Source organism: Triticum dicoccoides, chromosome 7A (genome assembly GCF_002162155.2).
Source record: "Triticum dicoccoides isolate Atlit2015 ecotype Zavitan chromosome 7A, WEW_v2.0, whole genome shotgun sequence".
In the NCBI taxonomy this organism is placed as follows: domain Eukaryota; kingdom Viridiplantae; phylum Streptophyta; class Magnoliopsida; order Poales; family Poaceae; genus Triticum; species Triticum dicoccoides.
The window spans coordinates 715133700-715156451 of record NC_041392.1 but is presented as its reverse complement, the minus strand read 5'-3'; the positions used below and the strand labels follow the sequence as shown (position 1 = coordinate 715156451).

Here is a 22752-nt window from a genome sequence, read left to right as displayed (position 1 = left end):
AATATTCACTTTTTATAGAAAACCCCATGATCTTTCGGTTAATTAATCCGTGGTCATGTTTTAAGTGATTCTAAAAAATGTTTTTTTTTGCAGAAACCCCTCTAATATTTTGGTTAATAACTGTACCTAAAGGAAGAAGCATTTCTGCCCGTCCATCGTGCATTTTGGAGAAAATCCCCTACTGTTTCTCCAAATCAACCCGCATTCTTGTTTTAAGTGAGTCTAGAAAAATATTTGCTTTTTATAGAAAACCCCCTTATCTTTCGGTTAATTAACCAGTGGTCATGTTTTAAGTGATTCTAGAAAATGTTTTGGTTTTTTGCAGAAACCCCTGTAATATTTTGGTTAATAAACTCGCGGACCATTTAGAAAATAACGTTATTTTTTGGCAAAATCAAATGTTTTTTTAATATCTATATATTTTAAATCCTAACTCCAATTTTGACATGTTATATATGAAAATTGGTTAGAAAAATGTGATCTAGATGTGGTGTTGTCTTATTAGTTAAACATTTTTATAATGCTATTTAGGGTGCAACCTTAAACAATAGTGCACGATACGTTTTTCTTTCGTACCGGTGTAGATCCGGATTGAAAATCAACACCTCAACAAAAGCACATTGGAGACAAAAGAATCATTTATAACCATGTATGCACACCTCGGTGAAACATCGCAGGCGGAAAAGAAAGCAAATCTCTCATCTTATGCGGAGAGAGAACTTAGGATTGGCCATATTTAAACGCATTGTGAATGTGTCAGCACTGAGGCCACCATCGGCAAGATTAAGAAGGAAGATAAGTGGCAACATAGATGGTATGCACATGGACCTATTGAGGTCTTGACTCATGGTTATTGGGTTAGAGGTGTTTGGAAAAAGAAATTTCGTCCGTTATAGCGCACGAGCTCTATTGCTAGTAATAAATAGGGGGGGTTAAGTTTCTTGGTCCGTCATGAACTTTTGCACAAAACCTCTTGATTTTTATGAGAATAAACCCACAGCCCATGATTTCGTACGTGAATTGTGTCCGCTGCACACAAGGGCTATATCTCATAGTATAGCCTGGCCACGCCAGAGAGGCGTGTCGAGGTCGTGTCTTGTACCAGCACTGTTGTATGGTTTTCTGTTTCCACTGTTCTGCATGGTCTTCTTTGGGGGTTTATTTCTTTGCTTTTCTTCATCGGGGTTTTGTACTTCTTTGTTTCATCACGGTTTTCTTTGTTTTTTATTCTAATTTATTTCTAAAAATGTCTACTTTTACACAATATATATTTTCATTGTACCAGTGGAACATTTTTTTATACAAGTCGGCCATTTTATAAATACACGATGTACATTTTCTTGACACATGGTTTGAAAAAAAATCGAATACATGGTAAACCTTTTCAAATACATGTTGACCGTTTTTTAATGACATAAACAATTTCCTTTTTTCCATTCCTTTTTACAAACACATGTCTATATTTTTCATGCAAAATCTACATTTTTCAAATACATCAGGAATGTTTTTTATACATGTTTAACAATTTTCAAATACATGACTATAATTTTTTTTAATATAGGTTTTGATTCCTACTGTTTTTCGTACGCATTGAAATTTGATATATACATCGAAAATAGTTCTTTGTATACATTTAACATTTTTCAAACACATGATTTTGAGAACGTTTTAAACAAGTTTTTCAAATACACATTGAAACACTTTTTTTATGATATGAAAGATTTTTATTAAAATCTGCAAACATTTTTCTATATTGCATAAACATTTAAAAAGACATGCCATGCACATATTTTTTAAACATTTCAACGTTTTTTAAAATGTGATGTACATTTTTTGAATGGTTCAAAACATTTTTTGAATTACACAAAGGTTTTCAAAAGTTGTAAAAAAATGTCACGTGCATTTGCTGAATCATGTGAATACTTTTAAACATTTCACAAACATGTTCCTTAATGCTATCAGTTTTTAGTTAAGCTAAACAATTTATTAACTATGCTAAACCTTTCTCAATTTAAGTTTGTTAATGTTTGAGTTACTGATGGTTTGAAATATATGTATTTACAATGTTTTTGAAAACAAGACAAAACAATGAAAGAATGAAACAACAGAAGCGAGATGAAACTGTATCGAAGCTAAATGGGCTGACCCATTTATGGTGATCCCTCGCATAAGCGAGACTAAGCGCTGCCCCGCAAGACTTATCACGAGATGAAAGCACTCGCGTGAAAGATTTCCAATCATGATTTAGTACAAGGCCAGCCTTGTCGTTCGCTCACTCGCTCGTGGTTGCTTCGCTAATTCGTCACTTTAGTTTTCTTTCCTTTTTTCTTCAATTTTCAATATTTCTTCATTGGTTTCTTTGGTTCTTATTTTGTTTTTATCTTTGGTATACGTCGGTTACTTTTTAGTTCTTGCACCATTATTTTTTTATTTTTCTTCCTTATAATTCGCTTGTTTTCTTGATTTTTGGTGTTTTCAATGGTTTCTTATTTTCTTTAATTGTTTTTTGGCTTTCTTCGCGGTGTTTTCAAAACAAGTATATATTTTTCGTACACACAGGTATATTTTTATACATGTCTAAGATTTTTCAAATAAATGATTATCATATTATAAAATATATGTTTTGATGCCTATCATTGTAAAAATTTATGTACATAACTAATATTTTTATGAGTTTTGCTAAAACACACCTAGACGTGCTTTAAGTATTGCACATCTAAGTCCTATGCCATTGATTTTACGCAAAGATTCGTGCAAGCATTTTGTTTTTTGCCTTTTTCCTTTTTCGTTTCAAGTTTGATTGAGTCATTTACATGGGCAATAATTAGAGCACACCTAGATGTGCCTTAGAACAATCCTATTTTAATAGATGTTTCACATTTTTCCAACTGAAGGTTAACATTTTTGAAAATACATGTTATGATCTCTATCTTTTTTATATAAATTATATTTTTATGTACATATAAACATTTTTATACACATTTAATATTTTACAATATATGATTAACAGTTTAAAAACAATAGTTTCTTAAAACACCTTACACATTTTTTATACATCAGGAACATTTAGTTATACACATTTAACATTTTTTAAGTACATGATAAACAGTTTCAAAAATAATGTTTTGATGTCTATCTTTTTCATACACATTGTACATTTTTTGTATACATATAAACATTTTTATACATGTTTAACATTTTTCAGCATATGACTAACATTTTTGAAAATATAATTTTTGATGTATACTTTCTTCCACTAGTCCTTGTAGTACACTTTCTGAATACACTAGGAACATTTTCTATACCAGCCTGAAATTTTTCAAATGCACGATCAAGATTTTCTTTCACATACATAGTGTGATACCTAATTCTGTTCATATGGTTAAATAATTTATGTATACATCAGAAATATTATCAAATGCACATTTAACATTTTTTGAACCCATCATTAACATTTTTTCAAACTTTTATGTACAGTTTTTTTAATGTATGTTAAGTTATAGGCTTAAGTTGTAACGTGACAATATGTAATGTGTGCGTGTTTGTACGTTGAGTTTGTTGTATCTAGGCAGGTTGTTAGGATAGATAGATCCTCTCTTGTATAGCCTTGGAGTATGGATCAAGTCTACAACAACCTAGCCGCATCATGTAACCTATTGCCTATATAAACACGCACGCGTCCCTGCTGAGAGCACACGCTTCCAATCCTAGTTCTTTCAAGGTAATCAGAGCCATCCTCGAACACATCCATGGCAGCGTCGTCTTCAAGCTCCTTCCCGTCCTCGCCATTCGTGCACGCCGCCACCGAGAAGCTGACGAAGGGCAACCAAACCCTGTGGCGCGCGACGGTGCTCTCGGCCATCCATGGAGCGCAGATGGCCAAGTACCTTGACGTCGAGCAGCAGCCACCTCCCATGCAGATCGATGTGACCTCCTCCGATGGCAAGGCGACGGCAAAAGCGCCGAACCCTGAATTCCAAACCTGGTATGCACAAGATCAACAAGTCTTCTCCTATCTCCTAACGACTCTTCCTCGCGAGATAGCTATCCAGGTCGCCTCATGTCACACCTCTGCTGAGCTCTGGAACACGGTGGAAGGGATGCTTGCATCCCACACTCGTTCCCAGGCCATCAATGTTCGGATCGCCCTCACAAACTTGCAGAAGGGCAACTCCTCCATCACCGACTACGTCGGGAAGATCAAGTCCCTCTGTGACGAGCTGATTGCTGCAGGGAAGAAGGTGGACGACGACAACGACATCGTCTCCCACATCCTGGCCGGGCTAGATGAAGATTTCGACCCGGTGGTGTCGGCCATGTGTTCCCGGGTGGAGCCGGTGACCGTGGCTGAGCTGTTCTCGCAGCTGCTGAGCTTCGAGACGATGCTCAACCTTCACGGCGGGGGTTCTCAATCCTCTGCCAACGCCGCTACCCGAGGCCATAGAAATGGTGGTGGCGGTGGTGACCGCGGCCGCAGACAAGGCGGCAATGGTGGTGACCGCGGCGGGCGCGGTGGCTACTCCAAGTCTGGCGGACGCGGCGGCGGACACAGCGGCAACAACGGCGGCAGGGGCAACTACAACAACAATCATGCCTCCGTCCCCAGGGTCCAGTGCCAGATCTGTGGCAAGATGGGCCACCCAGCCTGGAAGTGCTGGAAGCGCTACGACGAATCCTATCAAGGAGTGGAGGAAAAGTCGGCCAACCTCGCTGCACCGCAGTACGGGGTGGGCACGAACTGGTACCTGGACAGTGGTGCCACTGATCACATCACGGGAGACTTGGAGAAGCTGACCGTACGCGATCGCTACGGTGGAAACGAGCAGATTCATACTGCCAGTGGTTCAGGTATGGTTATCAAGCACATTGGTCATTCAGCTATGCATACTCCTGATCGAGATCTCCTCCTAAACAACATCCTTCATGTACCTCAAGCCAACAAAAGTCTAATCTCTGCTAGCCGCCTTGCTGTTGATAATGATACTTTTGTTGAAATTCATCCCTATTCTTTTCTTGTTAAGGAACGGGGAACGAAGAAGGTGCTCCTTCGAGGCAGGGGTAGGAGAGGACTCTACCCAGTTAGGCACACGGGATCCGACGCCAAGAAGCACATGCTCAGTGTCACCAAGCTATCCTCGGATAGGTGGCACCGGTGTCTAGGCCATCCATCTCCTCTTATTGTTAGCAAAATCATTAGCAAGAATAATCTCCCGTGTGCAAATTCTTTCAATAAAGATTCTGTTTGTGACGCCTGTCAAAAAGGCAAAAGACACTAGTTGCCTTATCCAAAGTCAATAAGTGAATCAAAATTTCCTTTAGAACTTGTGTTCTCTGATGTTTGGGGTCCTGCTGTTGAAACAGTAGGAAGAAAAAAAATACTATGTGAGTTTCATTGACGATTTCAGTAAATTCACATGGATATACTTGATCAAACACAAGTCCAAAGTATTTCAGAAGTTTCATGACTTTTAAAACCTAGTAGAGCGTCAATTTGATCGTAAGATCCTCGCTCTACAAACAGATTGGGGAGGAGAGTATGAAAAGTTGAACTCCTTCATCAAGATAGGCATATCTCATCACGTTTCGTGTCCTCACACTCACCAACAAAATGGGTCAGCTGAGAGGAAACATCGACACATTGTCGAAGTAGGTTTATCCCTTCTTGCTCAAGCCTCTATGCCCTTAAAGTTCTGGGATGAGGCCTTCATTGTGGCAACCTACTTGATAAACCGAATTCCTAGCAAAGTCATCAAGTTTGAGACACCCTTTGAAAAACTCTTCCATGAAAAACCCAATTATTCCATTCTTAGAATCTTTGGGTGTGCTTGCTGGCCGAACCTAAGACCCTACAATAATCATAAACTTCAATTTTGTTCTAAGCAATGTGCTTTTCTTGGGTACAACAATCTTCACAAAGGGTTTAAATGTCTTGACATATCCACTGGACGAGTTTATATTTCCAGAGATGTTATCTTTGATGAAAATATTTTTCCCTTTGCTAGTCTTCATCCCAACGCCGGCGCTCGTCTTCGTGCCGAAATCCTATTACTTTCTCCGGAGTTATTAAATCCTTCTGATCATGGGGGTGAATGTACTGATGATCATGTGTTTAATAACCTTAATACTGCCACTAACGGAGGCTGTGCTGATGAAAACAGTGAAAAAAACAGCACTCAGAAACGTCATTTTATGCAGCAGATGAGTCCAAACAGGTCCGACACCAGAACCGAGGCGGATCCCACTGCCGTGCCGGATCCCGAGAGATCTGGCGGCGACGCAGACCCTGGCGCAGAACCTGATGCAGGAGCCCCTCCGACACCGCCAGGCGCTGGGCCAACGGGCAGCCAGCCGACGCGCAACACGCAGCGCCGGTCTCCCGTGCGGGGCGGCAGCCTCGATGCAGCGGGGCCCTCCTCTGACAACTTGCGACGATCGGATGGGTCCGGGTCGCTTTCCACCGCGGGTCCCTCCACCACGGGCAATGATGGTGCGCCTCCGACACGCTTGTCGCCTGCGCTACGGGATTCGGTGGACCCATCTCCTGGCACGCGGGTGCGTGATCCCACGTTGGATTCGGTGGGCCCAGCCTCTGGCGCACGGGCACGCGATCCCACGCCCGACCGGGCGATAGCCGAGAAGGATTCTCTGCTGGTACGAGGTGACGGATCCTCTACGACAACCACCGGATCTCCTGTGGCTACACGCACGAACACACGGGCTAAAAAAGGTATATTAAGCCCAAAGTTTCTAGTGATGGAACTGTCAGGTATGACAAAAATTTCAAAGTTGCAAATTTTGCTGCCACTCAAGAACTTTGTAATCCAGTAGAAGCTTTGCAAGATAAAATTATTTACGCAAAAATTTAGTATCATCTTGGATATTAAAAAATCTCAACAACAAAAACAATGATATGGGTGATGAACAGATAAAAAATCGGAGAAATCACCCACCTTGCTTTATTCAAGATGCAAAATTTAAATAATCAATTTGTCTAATTTACATCTAGATGTTTTTTGAAGATGTCACATCTAATCCCCCACAAGTAACACAGCAGCAAGAAACAAAAAAAACTGGGACAAAAAATAAAAACAGACCACAAACATAGTGGATATCAAGTTAGATGTGACATAACTATGTCACACCTAGATATGTGTCCTAGACAGACCCTTAAATAATTTATCACAAGCAGGTAATTTTGAGACAAATTTGCAGAGACGCAAGCTAGACGAATCGTTGATCGATCTCCACGTGCAAATTTATTTAGAGAGGTGGCACGATGACGGTAGCATGCAGCCACAGGTCGTTCTTCATCTTCGCCGTGACCCCGAACGTCTCCGCCATGTCCAGTTCCACCGTGCCGCCGGGGAGCTCCCAGTTGAAATGGAAGAGGAGGCTCGCCAGCGCGAGCTCAATGACTTGTATATGACTCCTTCGACAATCGCAGCTTCAGGATCTCGCGTCAGAGTCAGCACATAACCTTCAGCGCAGATGCGGTGACCGCCTAGAAGACGTCGGGGTTGCGGCGCCCAGGTATGCTACTCTGTTGATTCGCCCTCCTGAGATGGAACGACAGCAAATCGTTCATCCCCTGCAACCAAAGGCAACACAAGAGCTGATGAGCAAGCAAAGCCATGGAGAATGGAGATGAATGGCAGATTAAGGCGATACGTTTTCGACGAGTTTCACAGACCTGCAGCTCCTTGATCTGCTGCTGGTACTTGGCGACGGTCTCATTGAACTGGGGCCGCTCCTGCACCATGTTCTGGTAGTCGTTGAGCCGGTTGTGCTGGATGACGACGGCTCGCTTCAGGATGCTGGCCTGCTGAAGCAGGGCTCCCAGCATCTGCTTCAGTATCTTGTTCTCCTGGATGGATGGAGCAAAAGGAGAAAAGCCACACAGGTGAGCACATCGAAATTTCCAGAAACACATCTCAGAAGAAGCCGGCAATTTGGCAGCATCAACTAACCCCTTTCCAGAAAAATAAAGCGTATTTTGCTTTTCTATAAGCTAATCCAATAACATATACTTTATGGGGGCACAAATTTGATATCATTAGATTTGTGCCCCGTGTTGTGATTTTCTAACTATTGCACTGTCAATGTATGAACTTGGACGATTATGATATGCAATGTTTTCGAACGGGAGGGTATCAAGCAACTGCGGATGCATTAGTTACCTCACGCATTTTCTGCGCTTCATCAGGAGTACTGCAGTTTGCGGCAGATTTGCCGAACATTTCAAGTATCCTGAAGGCTCGATTCCTGGCGTCGTTCAGATCCGAAGCGGACGACATCCCCTTGACAATTAGCTCCGCCCATTCAGTGCTGTTGGTTGGAGCATTCATCACCGGCGCGTCAGATGCCACTGCGATTAACAATCGTTCAAGAGTTAGAAAAGATGCACATTGCAAGACTAGTTCTGGTCTATGAAAAATATACATCTCTGGACATTACTATCAGTATCAGATAACAAGAGGAACAAGCAGATGGGCTTCTTTTTCAGTCGGGTCGGCCATACCTCCAGATGTGGAGGCACCGGCATTGGTCGTCGCTGAATCCGATGCCAAATAATCCCTGAAGCTTCTGATGGCAGCGTCCAGGACATCTCCCGACGCTTGGAGATAGCCTCGCAGAAGCTAAAAATTCCCCCAAAATTACCCATTAGGCGTGTACAGAGCAACACGGTGCAAATCGGGGTTCTCAAGTCCACTGTTGTGACACAAACCAAAGCTGTATCAGGGTTTCAGAACACCATGGAAGAACTTGTGTGCACAAGGAGAAAACAGATGTACATGCTATTTGTTTTGAGATGTTTATTAGTTCAGACAGTTTATTTCTGATGAATCCTAAATTTAGGCATCATATGTGAGGATTCAAAGTGGAATGATCCCTGCTCATGGGTGATTCCTACCCTGCTTCCTCTGTAACGGTGTATACACTGAGCGCTTGGCTCGCGCAAGAGGGAAAATCGTCGTGGATGATTCTTCTGAACTACTGATTTCCAATTCCATCAATCTCTGAACTCTGGTCTAGTCTGATTTCAAGAAAGGGGATGTGAATCGACAACAGGAAAGAAAATTCAAGATTCAAGGCACTATCTTTCTTGCGGCGTAACCAAGCTCAATCAGTTCTTGCGGTCAACTAAATGTCTAAATCGGCGGGCTCTATATTCCTGCGCATGGCCTACCAATCAACCGAAAGAACAAGAAGCGAAAGAAAGAGGCACGGCGCGGCGGCGGGTCGGCGCCGGGGAAGACGGGGTCGAACTCCATGCTGATGCCGAGGTCGGCCACCGCGGCGGCTGCGGCGGACGGCGAGCTCCGGCCCCGCTTCGCCTGCAGCAGCACCTCGAAGGGGTCGTCCAGGAAGGCCGCCGCCCCGCGCTTCCGGGTGCCCTCGACCTCCGCCGCCATGGCCGGCCCGGCGAGAAAGGGGCCGGGGCTTGGATGACGACGAGCTTGCCGCGCGCTCCTTCGTTTGGTGTCCCTGCTCTCGATGGTTTGCGGTGTGGCGAGGCGAGGTGTGTGGCCGGTGGATGCGGGCGGGGCGGGGCCGTGACTGTTTATACTCTCAGGCGGGCGGTGGCGGCGGAACGGCCGTTGGGAGAAGAAACCAAAGGTGCCCAACGGGCCGGCACTGGGCCGTGCTGTGCCGGCACGTGGGCTTCGTCCCTTTGGAAAATCGAGAAGAATCTGAGAAAATAAAAATAAAAAAGCGAAAAACTAAACCAAATGAGATCTCACTGGTCTCGGTGGACGTAACTGATACTCAAATGAGATCTCAGCCCATTCACATAGCATTATACACCAAACCAACTCGGTCAATATTAAGAGTGTCATAAGGGTTGGATGCGGAAAACCAATGTAGTATTTCCTCACAAATTTGAGCCTTTAAAAGACCTTAGCGCCTCAACCACACATCGGCTTTTCTGATGATGTAATAATTCTGCTAAACCCATCAGCTTACTCTGGCGGCGCAAAGAAGGCTACGGACGACGCCAATGGCTTAGTGGACATGTCAGCATGCGGCAAAATAGGGCAATGGGGCACGCGACGGCGGGGATGAGCTTAAGGATGGTGGCGGCATTGAGATGGAGCTGGTGGGGTGGGATGGGTTCGGCACGGCGGGTGGGATGGGATGGGTTCGGGGCGGCGGGTGGGGCGGGAAGGGTTCGGGGCGGCTATTGGACGCAGTGAAACTTCACAAGCCAAAAGAAAGATGGCTTTGGTTTCAGAGATAGGCGGGAGGAGCGAGCCGAGGGTGTTTTTCTAGGGCTCTCAGGAATTTTGTTTTAGTTTCAACAGTTTTGAGGGATCTGCTAGAGGTGCTCTAACTCCCAACATGACAGTTTTAAGGGCTTATTGAAAATATACACAATTCAACGCAAAACATAAGCAAGTTTCAGACCAAGTGGACAATCATGCAAAGAATCGGGATTGTTTTGTATATATATTAAATACGAAAAACCGTTTAAACGCAGCACGTTTGAACCAGCACATCATCTATCATGGGAGCCTTGCGCCCCATCCCACGGCCAACGGGGTGGTCAGCAAGCCAACATCCACCCAACAAATCCCAGACAACAACATTTTCTAGTCATCTTCATCATCATCATACGGCAGAGCACCGCTATTCTCAACTCTCAATCCCCAAGGGCCAGGGCTCACCATCATCACCCTCAAGCCAAATTAGAAGACGTCCGGGTTGTAGCGCCCGGGCATGGAGCTGCTCTGCTGGGCCTGCTTCAGATGCATCTGCAGCGCGTAGTTGTTGATCTGCGACACAAAGTAGATTCTTCAGTTCATATGTCATCAAACAGAAAAGGATGTGTGAATTTGCCGAAAGGAGGGGCCCTAGGGTCGATCGTCACCTCGAGAGTCCTCAGCTGCTCCTGGTACTGCAGGACGAGCTGCTTCAGGCCCTGCACCTCGTTGCTCCGCTCGTCAAACTCCTTCTGCCGCTCGTGCTGGATCGCCACCGCGCGCTTCAGGACCGCGTTCTGCGACAGGACGGCTGTCATCTGCTCCTTGAGCATCATGTTTTCCTGTTTTGCCAAGAAAGGGAAAAACAGGATCTTGTCAGGCATTGCAATTCCCTCCTTGTAATCCTAAGGCTATTTATTTCCTCAAGACATATTTGGTGGGTACCTGATGCAAGCTCTGCGCTGCTTCAGCTCCTGCACCCTCCAGGATGGACTTCATTAAGGCTTCAAGAGCTCTTGACGCACGGGCCCGCGCGTCATCCATGTCAGAAGCATTTGACATCTCCCTCACAAAAAGATCAACCCATTCAGGGCCACTATTACTTGGCTGTTGGCCATCTGCAGCAGGTTGGTGTTCAGTAGCTGTGTCCACACCGCCGCTGGTAACAATGCCTGCCAACATATGCAAAATTTGTTGTTCTTGTTAATATGATTCTAAGTTCATGAAATTAACAAAATGTGCTAGGAAATAGTGAGATACGACTACTCATATGATGTTCAATACAGAGCAGTCATGTAGTATGCAATAGTGCAAGAAATCGAGTGCTTGGTGCTACTGAATAGACAGATGAATTGCTATTCTACTCAATGCGAAACATATAAGAGTGGGCAAGGGTGCGGTGATCTGAATATATGGGTAGACAATCACATACAGTGACATGCATACTCCAGAAGTTCTTATGACACAAATGGATCCACACATGTTCTCTGTTCTGATTTGACAGCACATGGCATTGTAGAAATATAACAACAAAATAGAAGTAAATGCAACCTGCAGAGATTCTATATATATCATACGAAGATAATAATATTGCAGTGTTTGGAGTGTGTTGTTAGTACAACTAGGACAAATGCATGAGGAAGCATGTTACTACTATGTACCCTAGGAATGGAATAGCTTTTAGAGGAAAATGAACCTTCAACAGATGGCTGAACTGCTGTTAGCCCGTTTTCAAATGTGGATCCAGTGGCTGGCAGGTTAGCCTGATTTGACTCCATGAGGTGCAGCTCCTTCAAACTCTTTATTGCATCATCCAAATCATCTCCAGACGCTTCAAGGGCTCTCTCAAGCAGCTGAAATCATTATGAGAAACCATAGTCAGCTATATGAACATAAACAATAGCAAACATCTGCACATTTAGTCAGTGGTACAGCGATTGAGACCATAAACTATTGAGCTCATAAACTACAGAAGCAATTGACCCCATCAGGATTCTAAGAGGAGGGTAAAACCAGGTCAGGGTCCCTGGGGGCAGGAAACCCCTGCAAGTCATCCTTAGCACACGCAAGCGCACAATACGCAAGTAATTACCCGTCTTGGGCTGGATTCTTAAGCATGTACAGTATTACATATGTATCAAACTGAAGTAGAAGCAGCTACTTTTCCCTGTATCTGCCCTTCTAAGCTTCCCAGGAATGCCATAGTATACTAAACTCATCATCAGTCAAAAAGAATAACAGGCATATGCGTTCTCAATTGCATTTTTTCTGTCTACTAAAAAAGACCAATACTTTTCCCTCTTGGTCCAGAATCGCAGGGCGGCCTCCCCCTCAGACCGGGTTGACGCTGACCGAATTCATCAGAACCAAGTTGTGTTTCCTGACCACATCGGGATGCCTTGCCCCTGCGCGACCCAGGCTGAATCCATTCAGATTGGGGTTGCTTGCACGCCTCCCCTTGCACATCCACATCAGGCAAGGAGACGAGCACGCGTAAACCTTTGGGGATCTAGCTTTCGGCATCGAGGCGCCCGTAATAGCAAATCTCAAATCTAGAAACGGCGGACAAGGCCCCGTCCCATGCCATTCATCATAATTGAAAGTAACGGGGGAATCCGCCCAAAAATGGCCGGGAAATCTAGCCGACGAATCTACGAGGGAACGCCTAAATGAGCCGCCTTTCGGCGCCGGAGACTCGGAAACTAGGTCAAATCGAGGGGAAAAGTGAAGGGAAAGCGGGGGTGTGGTCTTTACCTGGGGGTCCATGGCGGGGAAGGCGGCCCGGAGGTGTTGGAGGAGCGCGTCCCGGCGGTGGTGGTGGTGCGCGTAGCGGGAGCGCTTGGGCGCGGGGCTGTGGCGGGGGGAGGGAGGGGAGGAGGAGGCCTGTTGGAGCAGCAGGTCGTCCGCGAAGATAGAGGAGGACCTCTTGCCGCAGACTACCGCAGACATGGTGGTGGCGCCGCCCTCGTCCTCCTCCCGGTCGCGCCGCGTCTCGCCGCCGTCCTACTGCCCGCCGCCCATCCGTCCGTCCGCCCCCCCGATCCGCCGCCGCCTCCGCCCCGGTCGTCGCCCGCCGCCTGGCCCGGTCCGGGTGGGTGGATGGGCTTTCGGGTCTGGTCGGGCCGGACGGATCGCGACGGCGGATGGATGTTGGCTGGGGGGAGAATGGCGAGGCTCCTCCGACCCTCTGACCCCTCGTATTTATCGGAGGGGGGCGCTGGCTGTCCCTTGTTGTCTACGCTTGCGTCGAGAATTACCACCTGCCAATTCCAGCGGCTGACAGGAGGGCCCCACCCTGGCCGGGGCCCACGTGCGCCTTTCGGTCGGGCTACTCTCCGATGACGGTCGCCGTGTCGCCCGTGGGAAGGAGAAAGCCAGGACGATGGGATGACGCGGCGCCATTATCTTTTATTATTATTATTATTATTATTATTATTATTATTATTATTATTTTCTTTTGAGAATTATACGCATCTACGAATGTTTTTTGGCACTAGCAAGGATTCCTTCATATGTTTTTAGTTAGTGTTTCAAACGAAAGAAAATGATTCCTTCATTTTTCAATCACCGCCGCCGCGACCAGAGATCACTTCCCATTATTAAAAACAACAAAAAAAAACACGCGCACACACAGGAAACAGCAGGATCCGGGGTCTCCTTTTCATCCGAAAGGGTTTAAAAACAAAAAAAATTAAGACCAATGTAGCCCGGTGCGGCCACCCGCGCGTCATGTCATCGGGCGCCATACTCGCGGGTGGTCGCATCCCTTCTTTCCAGCAACGGCCACCAGTCGTCGTTGTCACATCGCGTGAACGCCCCGATGCGGGAGGTGAAGCGGCCACAGGCGAGATCAGTGGTTCTTCCCTCTTTATAGCACATGAGGTTGTAGTTGAGTGACAGTGGATGAAGTAGTGGTCGGTGGAGGGAGGAGAAAGGGGGCGAATGAGATGAGTGTCTAGAGAAATGATAAGGATAAGGGAGGGTAAAACGATGTTGCTAGGGCTCACGACACATGCCGCGTGAAGAATGTGGCGGATTTCTTCTAGAAATCAGTCGGGTGAACCGAAGCATCTTCGTTTATAGAATCCTGTATGAATTTGCAAGACATGACTCGCAGTTCATACATTTTTTCATATTCTTGTTTTCTTTACTATCATGTGTTTGAACCGGAGAATGAAAGATTCTACTCCCTCTATACCATAATATAAGATCATTTTCCAAGCGATCGAAGAATAGCAAACATGAATCATTAGGTTTCACACACAAAAAAGAAACATTTTCATTTATTGCATGAATTTCAAGCACAAATGCGAATTTCATTAGGCTTCATGTAAAAAAAAATCCATTTCTCACATGAAGCAGAAAACATATTCACAACTGGTCGCCAAAACATATTCACAACTGGTCGCCAAAACATATTCACAACTGGTCGCAAGAATTCAAGACGAAGCGGAATGCAGGATGCTTTCAATTCTCGCATGACTTTCAAGAATTTCAAGAGCAAACGTGAAGTTCGTTAGGTTTCATGTAAAACCATTCACTTCTAGCAGGAAACAGAAAGCATATTCATAACTGGTCACAGGAATTCAAGATGCAGCTGATCGACAGCTCGGCAAAATGCAGAATGCTCCATGAGAGAACACAATTCTTTCTCAGTTACAAAGTCAAAACAGCGCAAAACTCCATGGAAGAAGATTCATCTGGAGCAAACTGCGCAGTGGAGTTCTCACCTCACCACCTCAAACATCTACACAGAGATAGAGCAATCATGTATACCAGCAGCTCTGCAATTACATATATAGAAGCATGGCACAAAATGGGGACTTGTTTATTTTCTTTCTATCATCATCACTCAGCAACAGAAAACCTCCCCACATCCATCTAAATATATATATTATCCTCCCATGGATTTTCCACGTCAACAAGCAATAATACAACACCACGACAGTACCGCCTCCACGCCGAGACCAGAGGGGGCAGGACAGTGTGAGACTCCTCCTGCTGTTACTCTGGCAGTATACTCATCATATCAACTCTCATCAGGCCGCATAACTAGGGGGGCTAATTCACAAGGATATATACACCGGCGTTTCTATCTGTCCAGCAGCCAATTGAGGACCGTCTTTTTTGGGACGACTCCGTCGGCGTCTTCTTTCTCCGGTTTCACGGAGGTATTTACAGCGTTGCGGATCACGGAGTTGAGGTGCATCCTCAGCTGCGCGTTGTCGATGAGCAGGTCAGATAACATCTTTGTTGTCTCTTCATCGGTGAGGCTTGAGTCTTCGCTGCCCATGGTAATTGAGGATTTACCATCGGAATTTTCGCCATCATCGGAAGAGCCCCCCTGTTCGTCATCCAGTGCTAGATGCTGAGCCTACAGACACCAACGTAAAGCAAGGATTTTCCCCACATTTTAAATCAGCAGGAAAGATAGTAAGTACGTACATTAAGATATTGAGATTGATTGCGCATGTTCCAGACTGTACTAATTAGCTGACAGGTAACACATTCATGATCAAAACTTGGAACGAGGGAAGTCTAGCTACAGTACTTTCAAGTTAAAATAAATGCTATTTCAATGACGGCTGCAGCTCTGAACCAAAAACGATCTGTAAGTAAAGTCTTTCTAATACAAAAGCAGGACTCCAATGGTCCAAGTTCTCAACTGGAACTCGAGCTCCAATTTACGACTTTGGCTTCTATACGACAAGCTAGAGCTGGAGTTTGACAAAGCAGGGCTTCATGTCAAATGAAAACAGCCTACCAGAAGAAGAAAATTTACCTGAGCAACAAGAAGGCGTATTCTATTGTCAGACGTCGCCAGAAGGTCTAGTGCATCAGGCAAAGATGATGGGTCAACAGTCAAGTTATCTTGTTCTTCTGCAAGAAATTTAGCACTACATTCTTGTAGACGCTCACGGAGCAGTCGGCATTCATGAAGCATTTTTTCACGGGATGACTTCACACGTGCTGACCTCTGCTTCTCTCTATTAATAATCCTCTGAACAAATGGAAAATAACTAAAAATTAGAGAGAGAGAAACACTGATCACATACAAGTAGGATACTGTTAAGGAAACATTGATGAGTTGGCATATAAATAATTGGTTTAAAGGTGTAAACAGGCATAACAGGGTTAATCTGGTGGCAGCAAGCCTCTACCGATGTTAAATATTGCTATTGTTGCAATTCTCAAAGGAGGAATGGATTATAATTTTACGAGTACCTCTAGTTCAGTCTTCTCCTCAACATACTGATTCAGCACTTTCTTCATCTCTCTTTGAGAATTCCTAAGGGACTTGACTTCTTTAACAAGAACCTTCATATCTGTTTTAGACTTTGCCTCAACTTCTCCAAGCTGCCGTTGCAAACTCTCAACTTCTTTTCGTTTCGTTTCAAGTTCTTCGGCTAACTCTTCTCTATTACCACTGGCGGTTGCTTTCTCTGACTCCACACGAGTTTTCTCATCCTGTAAGTAAATAGAGGAAGATAATCAGAATCCTCATAATATGATGAATTAAGAAATGCTAAGGCACAGGAACAGTGAAAAAACTGACTTGTTCCGCCTTCAGGTTTGACTCCATCTCAGAGTACTTCCTGCGAAGCTCGTCCATATCCCATTGCATCTGGGTAATCCTCTCTCTTTCAGCTAAGATAGCTTGATGTAATGTGTCTCTGCCTTTTTGCTTTGTAGCTTCCAACTCACCCTCCAAGTCTTTTACCTGCATCAGAAGTCATCAGTGGAAGGAAAGTACCTAGAAGCCACATAATAACTATACGAGGCCCAAGAAAGTCCACTGGATGCCAATGAAAAACGCATAAAAGCAACAAAAGACGCTTGGCCTAATCCTGTAATACCAAGAGCCTGATTTACACTAAAGCATAGAAGTTAAATATCAGATAAAAAGTGATACCTTTGTGGAAAGATAATCTTTGACTGCTACTTCCTGATTTAGGCGTGCTATGAGATCCTCCATATCAGTTTTTGCTGTCCCGATTCTTCTTTGCATGGTTACCAAAAGTCTACTCAACTTCTGTCTTTGATCAGTTGGAAGGATGACTTGGGCATCCATATCATACAAAAACTGCATATCTACACCAGCAAGATTTTCTGTTTGACTATGTCCATCCACACCACTTGGGACATCCACAGGACCATCCCATAGGGAACTACTAGCCCCTGGAGTTGACAATTCACTTCCTCTTAAAGAACTCAAATCACTGCCTAAACTTTCAGAAGAATCCTTCCGAGCATGACAAGGGTTAGAATCACAATCCTCTTCAGAAACTACTCCCTTGGAAGACTCTACTGAACCATTCCTTCCATCATGTTCCGAAAAGACAAGACCCTGTTTCCTGCTTTTTGACACACTACCAGCATGCTGATCAGACTGACCTGATATAGATTCTCCCAGCACACCGTTACCAGTTACTCCTGTCAGACTGATGCTACGAACAAGTCCCGGGTTTATTTGACTGGGCTCAGAGAGGGCACCTGAACCAGGATCATCAGAATGACGAGAAGAGTCTGTACTGCTTTTTACTGAAGTACCTGCTTCGGGGGGACGCTGATTCCAATCTTGGAAATCTGAATTCAGTAAAATGGAAGAATTCAATTGTCGATTATGATATTCAGCACGCACAATTAAGACATGGATCAATGCACACACAGAAAAAAAATCTTCAATATGGACCAATGCACATACATGAGCGTGCGGCGGCTTCAAGTTCAAGAAAAGCAGCAACATGAGCACTTCTTGATAAGTCAATATCAGAAAGTAGCTTTTGCATCCACTCCTCCAAAGTATTCCTTCTCTGCAACCAAAACATTTTTAGAACCACAAGTTCAAAAGGCAAAGCACAACAGAATGTAGCAATTAACAATGGGTACAGCTAACCTCTTCTAGAAGCAACCTGCTTGAATTTATTCTTAAGAAGGCATGTTTCGGTGGAGCAGGGGGGATGTCTTTTCTGGGAAAAGCACGCTTAAGCTGAAATATGGGAGAATTGTAGCATGATGAGTGATGATATAAACAAAATCTTGCATTATAGCATTACAAAGCACATAGTCATCCTTTCTTCTATCAGGAACACATCAAATATGGAAATATGCCATACAATTGTTATACTCAAGAAAAATGCATGCACTTGAAAGCAAATGACACTGCACCAACTATCTGAATGCACATTGTGTGGGTGAGAAGCGAGAGTACACTCATAAAATCACAAAATGCACTCCACGGCTTTAACATGCAAGACATGTGAAACAATAACATAGCAACAGTTGTATTAACTTACATCAGAGCACAACTTTAGAAAGTCACTAAACCTTCGAAGAACTCCATGGCTAGAGCTAACGCCTTCTGGTGATTGTATACCAACATGTATCCTGTAAAACTGTCCTTTATGGGCATTAAAGAAAGGTCATGGAAAAACAGGAACATTTAGATGAAGCAAGACCACAAGCAAATTTGTGTCCTAAGCCTATGAGGCCAAAAAATAGAACAATGTGACGTGCAAGATATCATCTACAACTTGGAATTCTTAAATTTAAGTCCATGTCTCCATGATATACTAAATTTTATTAATACATCCACATGATATGAACTTAGATAGCCCTCAAGTAAAACTTCGATATAGGCTTGATAAATGCCAAACCATTTTTGTCTTTTTATTGATCTGTCGAAATTTTATCACTTGTATTTCCAACTAGCTCATTTTGTTATAGCACGAAGTTTTAATACTGGTGACGTGTCAATTACTATCTGCAGACATGTAACAAAATTGATTGACTAAACTCCTGGACCGACATAAGTGAGAAAAACAAGAGGGTAAAAGATAAACGATACTCACAACTATAGATTTCAAGAAGTTGTCAGAGGCTACACCGGCTTCGGCTGTTTGAGCAATCCAAGAAGGTATAGTCACACAGTAACTCCAGCCTGTTTGAGGGTTATGTGGCCATACGGTGTTCCTTCCCTCCTGCGTGCAGGCAATAAATATGAGCTCGTAAGAAGACTCAGATAATGTACAGAGCATTCTGTTGGTAACGCCCTCATCTTTACGACGGAACCTGTTCTAAAAAATAATTCACTATTCATGCAACTTCCTAATTGCGTACGCACTACTAAATTTTGCTAATTAAACAAAATATCCACTTGGTTCGGTTGTGCATAGCAGTTAATTTCTTTCCTTTTTGGGTGGGAACAAATTCAATGCATGGGATTAGGCAAAAAAAATATGCAGCAACCATACTGCATGGTGCGTTACTGCAGAGGATCGCAACCCCTAGTAATAAGGGTCAGGGATTCTCAGTGTATTAACCAAGGTGTTTTTGAGTACAAAGGCGTTATTCAGTTGGTTGTGTAAGACCATTTCTGGCGAATGCACGGTAAGGACGTCTGTCGCTCAAACAGGGGTACAGGCATGATCAGCACACAACATAGGCAGGCCTAAGAGGTCAATTCAATAGCACGCTCGGAATAATAAAAGAAGGACCAAACCTACATCTACCATGAGATGAATTAACCTAGTTATGCACTCAAATGCAACTATCAGACATAGGCTCCGCAGGCGAAGCTACAGCCCACTCAGGCCGATAAAATTCATAAGCCCAACAGGCTGGTAAAATTCATAAACCCAACTTGTTGAGATTCAGAAGTCTGAACCCTAGCCTGGGGCAAGCTCCAAATCACTAGTCACTGAATCAGTAACCGCAGGCAACTTGGCAACACTTAATTCGCAAAATCCCAATGCAGATAGATCCTATCCCCAACATTAAATACATCGGCGGACTTAACTAGCTGCTGCCGCGGACCGCACATCCGCAACGAACCCGAGCTGAAACCCTGCTCACCGCCCGCTCGGGCGATCGGGTGGAGAGCAACCCCGAGAGCGGAAGCAATCCAGCGGCAGAATCGGACACGGGAGCGCCGAATCTGACGCTTGCGGGGAAGGGTCAGAAGCGGCCAGCGCCACCGGGCCGGCCGGCGCGGCGCCGGCCTCCGGACGGATCAGAGCGCGGGCGGGATCGAGGCGGGGAATTCAGGGAGGGGGGAGGGGGATCGCTGGAGCTGCTTACCCATCGCTTGGGGGGCGGGCTCCAGTCCATGCCGAGCGGCAGCGGCGAGGTGCCGTCGTGGCGGTGCTTCGGGGGGCTGCCGCGGGGCGTCCTCCTCGCGGCCGCGGACGACGACGACGCCGCCGACGCCATCGCCGGGCCCGCTGCCTCTCCCTCCTCCGGGGCGGGGCGGCGGGATCGAGCTGGGGGCGGGGTGGGGCGGAGTCCTCCGCGCCGACGGCCCCGAGAGGGAGATTGGAGCTGGGGCGGAGGCGGAGGGCGGAGGCTCCCGCGGCGGTGGCGAATCTAACTGTCAACGCCACCCTCCCAGACCCAGCAGCTTCTTCGCCGTGGCGTTGGTGGGAGTGGGGGGGGATGGGCCGGCCGGGCGTGGGCGTGCCGTGCGGTGCGGCTCAGCCTGGGTTTCTCAGCCCAGCCACGCGGCTTGGACAGGGAGGCGATGAGGAGGTGGGACAGGGTTGTCAGACACGCCACGCCAAAGAAAAAAGGAGGTAACTTTCTTTTTTCCTTCTTCCTTTTTCCAGAAGAGCCGAAATCAAACACCAGTACACAACCCTAGAAGAAAAGGAAAATACAGCCCACTCCTCGGGAGTCCTTCATCCTCCCTACCCCGCACATGTCGATTGCGCGTGCGTCGGCGTTGCCGGCGCTGGAGTTATGTGCCCTTGCCGGAACGGAGAAAGCGATATCCACGGATCGGGGAAGAAGAGAACCCCAACTCCAACCGGTATATACATCTCGTGTTGCACTTATGTAAGGCCAAGCGGCGGTGATGCTGTTTGGCGCGCTCTGGATGCGGACCTCGGTGAGGTGGCGGCTGGTCCTACTTCCCTTCGGACGTTTGATGATCTTTTCATGTTGATTTTTTTGTTTCACGTGTTGGATTAAGTTGTAATCACTGTCTTGTGGACTAGCGGGTAGCTGACGGTTCATTGGACATGCAATCTTCAATTCCAACAAATACTTGCTTAATTTTCATCGTTAATTGTTGCAATGCTTGAACATGATCTCCTGCCCAAAATTTTATGTTATCTTGTCAATAAAGTCCCGAAACATCTTTTTAAGTCCAACTTATGTTTATGTTGTAAAACCATAATTGTGAATGAGGCCATGTCCAATGTCCCTCAAGCCTGTGAACATAAGGAAACCACGGGCGGGGGAGGGGCATGTAGATTGTGTGAAATCCCGAACTGTAATTGATATGGTCTATATTGTAATGAATACGAAGGCCAAAAAGGGCATGCATCGCAATCAGGACGCAGATGTGCGGGCTAGATACCAGGCCCGATGTCACTGGGGGCAAAATGCATTTTCACACTTCATACTCTATTGAGCATCTAGAATTAATTTAAATATAAGTCACAGAATGGGTCAACTAGAGGTAGTTTCCATGTTCGGTTGAAATATGCATTGCCACTTAATAGTGGGTCATAAAAATGCGGTCATAACTCCACTTTTGTTTGACCCCAAACTTAAGTATCACGTGCTTTCTTGTTCCACCGTGTAAAATATAGTTGTAGAAATTGTTTGTGTCATCTATGGTTTGAATAATGTACTAGATGGACGTTGATCTATGACACCGCATTTGCTAGCAGTAAGTTGCCTGAATTTGTAATTTGTGTCAGTCTATTTCTAGATGGCGCGACCCTGAGGCAGAGATGGGGGCTTGCCACGAGCCGCGGCAAGGTGCAGAGCCGACGACGAGTCGAGCCTAGAACGAGCCGAAGTCGTAGACGACGGGACCAGTCATGACATCTCAGGTGGGGGCTTGATAGGTGCAGGTAGGGCTTTTTTTTAACTACTGGTTGGATTATACAACGACCTTGCCAGGGGCAAGGATGAGGCGATGAGCGGTAGCAATACGCGCCAATTGCAACCATAGGAGAAGCATGGACGCGAATGGTCGGAAGAGAAAGAAGGGATGTCGAAGATGAAGGGAAGGAAGAAGGGAGCCAGGAGCAAGAGGAGGAGCGGGAGAAAAAAATTGGCTGGCATCATAGACAACTTACAGATAGCCACTCCCCTATGACACATATGTTATTGTATAGGCCAGGTTTGTTAGTTCACTTAACTGATGAGTTTTATCTTAAGAGCTTATTTGCAAACATGAATGTAGGAAAAGCACATGGCTATGAGGGGTAGGCCGGTAGGGGAGCTTGCATCGAAAGAATCAGGCTGACTGCGGACTCTTGGAAGAAGGAAAAAAGTATACATAACCCCCTAAAGTATCACCTTTCGGCTACATCACCCCCTCACCTCTAAAACTGACATCTTAATCCTCTGAAGTTTTTAAACCATACAAAACACCCCCTCGGCCTGTTTTAAGTAGTTTCTGTGGGCGGTATTGTCTATGTGGCATGCATTGGGATAGTCAAAGACCAGACAATAGCTACGTTGGTCTGAGATAGACCCCACGACCGCCTACACAGATCATATCTTGATCTTGCAGTCCGGCCATGTCGACGCCTAC

The 22752-nt window shown here is 45.4% G+C and overlaps 3 protein-coding genes and 1 pseudogene across 3 annotated transcripts; 1 reads left to right on the top strand and 3 right to left on the bottom strand.

The window, feature by feature from the left end:
* Window positions 1-4241: 4241 nt before the first annotated feature.
* On the top strand, window positions 4242-4380 carry LOC119334893 (annotated as a pseudogene).
* A 2569-nt stretch (window positions 4381-6949) lies between these two features.
* Window positions 6950-9011, bottom strand: LOC119334007. Its single transcript, XM_037606688.1, has 6 exons — window positions 8912-9011; window positions 8726-8730; window positions 8519-8636; window positions 8178-8365; window positions 7691-7864; window positions 6950-7588 (listed from the first exon to the last, which is right to left on the bottom strand). Exons 1-6 carry the CDS (start codon window positions 9009-9011, stop codon window positions 7502-7504), a joined length of 672 nt encoding a protein of 223 aa, XP_037462585.1. The 3' UTR covers window positions 6950-7501.
* A 1410-nt stretch (window positions 9012-10421) lies between these two features.
* On the bottom strand, window positions 10422-13384 carry LOC119329242. Its single transcript, XM_037602253.1, has 5 exons — window positions 12957-13384; window positions 11899-12055; window positions 11148-11374; window positions 10871-11044; window positions 10422-10775 (listed from the first exon to the last, which is right to left on the bottom strand). The coding sequence occupies exons 1-5, from the start codon at window positions 13149-13151 to the stop codon at window positions 10689-10691; spliced, it is 840 nt and encodes a 279-aa protein (XP_037458150.1). The 5' UTR covers window positions 13152-13384; the 3' UTR covers window positions 10422-10688.
* A 1443-nt stretch (window positions 13385-14827) lies between these two features.
* Window positions 14828-20439, bottom strand: LOC119329062 (PX domain-containing protein EREL1-like). The gene is made up of 10 exons (XM_037602047.1): window positions 20283-20439; window positions 19055-19183; window positions 18500-18598; window positions 18100-18192; window positions 17908-18016; window positions 17116-17789; window positions 16759-16923; window positions 16428-16670; window positions 15985-16203; window positions 14828-15576 (listed from the first exon to the last, which is right to left on the bottom strand). Exons 1-10 carry the CDS (start codon window positions 20412-20414, stop codon window positions 15295-15297), a joined length of 2145 nt encoding a protein of 714 aa, XP_037457944.1. The 5' UTR covers window positions 20415-20439; the 3' UTR covers window positions 14828-15294.
* Between the last annotated feature and the right edge of the window lie 2313 nt (window positions 20440-22752).

What these genes read in the sequence shown, in the direction of transcription:
- LOC119329062 (XM_037602047.1), bottom strand. Translation starts at nt 20,414, where the DNA reads ATGGCGTCGGCGGCGTCGTCGTCGTCCGCGGCCGCGAGGAGGACGCCC. An exon ending in TTCTAAAGTTGTGCTCTGAT is followed by an intron (nt 18,193 to 18,499) that starts GTAAGTTAATAC and finishes CCCATATTTCAG; the next exon opens with CTTAAGCGTGCTTTTCCCAG. An exon ending in AGGAGAAGACTGAACTAGAG is followed by an intron (nt 16,204 to 16,427) that starts GTACTCGTAAAA and finishes CCATTTGTTCAG; the next exon opens with AGGATTATTAATAGAGAGAA.
- LOC119334007 (XM_037606688.1), bottom strand. Translation starts at nt 9,011, where the DNA reads ATGGAATTGGAAATCAGTAGTTCAGAAGAATCATCCACGACGATTTTC. An exon ending in AAGCGCAGAAAATGCGTGAG is followed by an intron (nt 7,865 to 8,177) that starts GTAACTAATGCA and finishes CCATCCATCCAG; the next exon opens with GAGAACAAGATACTGAAGCA. An exon ending in AGCAGATCAAGGAGCTGCAG is followed by an intron (nt 7,589 to 7,690) that starts GTCTGTGAAACT and finishes CTTTGGTTGCAG; the next exon opens with GGGATGAACGATTTGCTGTC.
- LOC119329242 (XM_037602253.1), bottom strand. Translation starts at nt 13,151, where the DNA reads ATGTCTGCGGTAGTCTGCGGCAAGAGGTCCTCCTCTATCTTCGCGGAC. An exon ending in AGTTCAGCCATCTGTTGAAG is followed by an intron (nt 11,375 to 11,898) that starts GTTCATTTTCCT and finishes ATATGTTGGCAG; the next exon opens with GCATTGTTACCAGCGGCGGT. An exon ending in AGCAGCTGAGGACTCTCGAG is followed by an intron (nt 10,776 to 10,870) that starts GTGACGATCGAC and finishes TTTGTGTCGCAG; the next exon opens with ATCAACAACTACGCGCTGCA.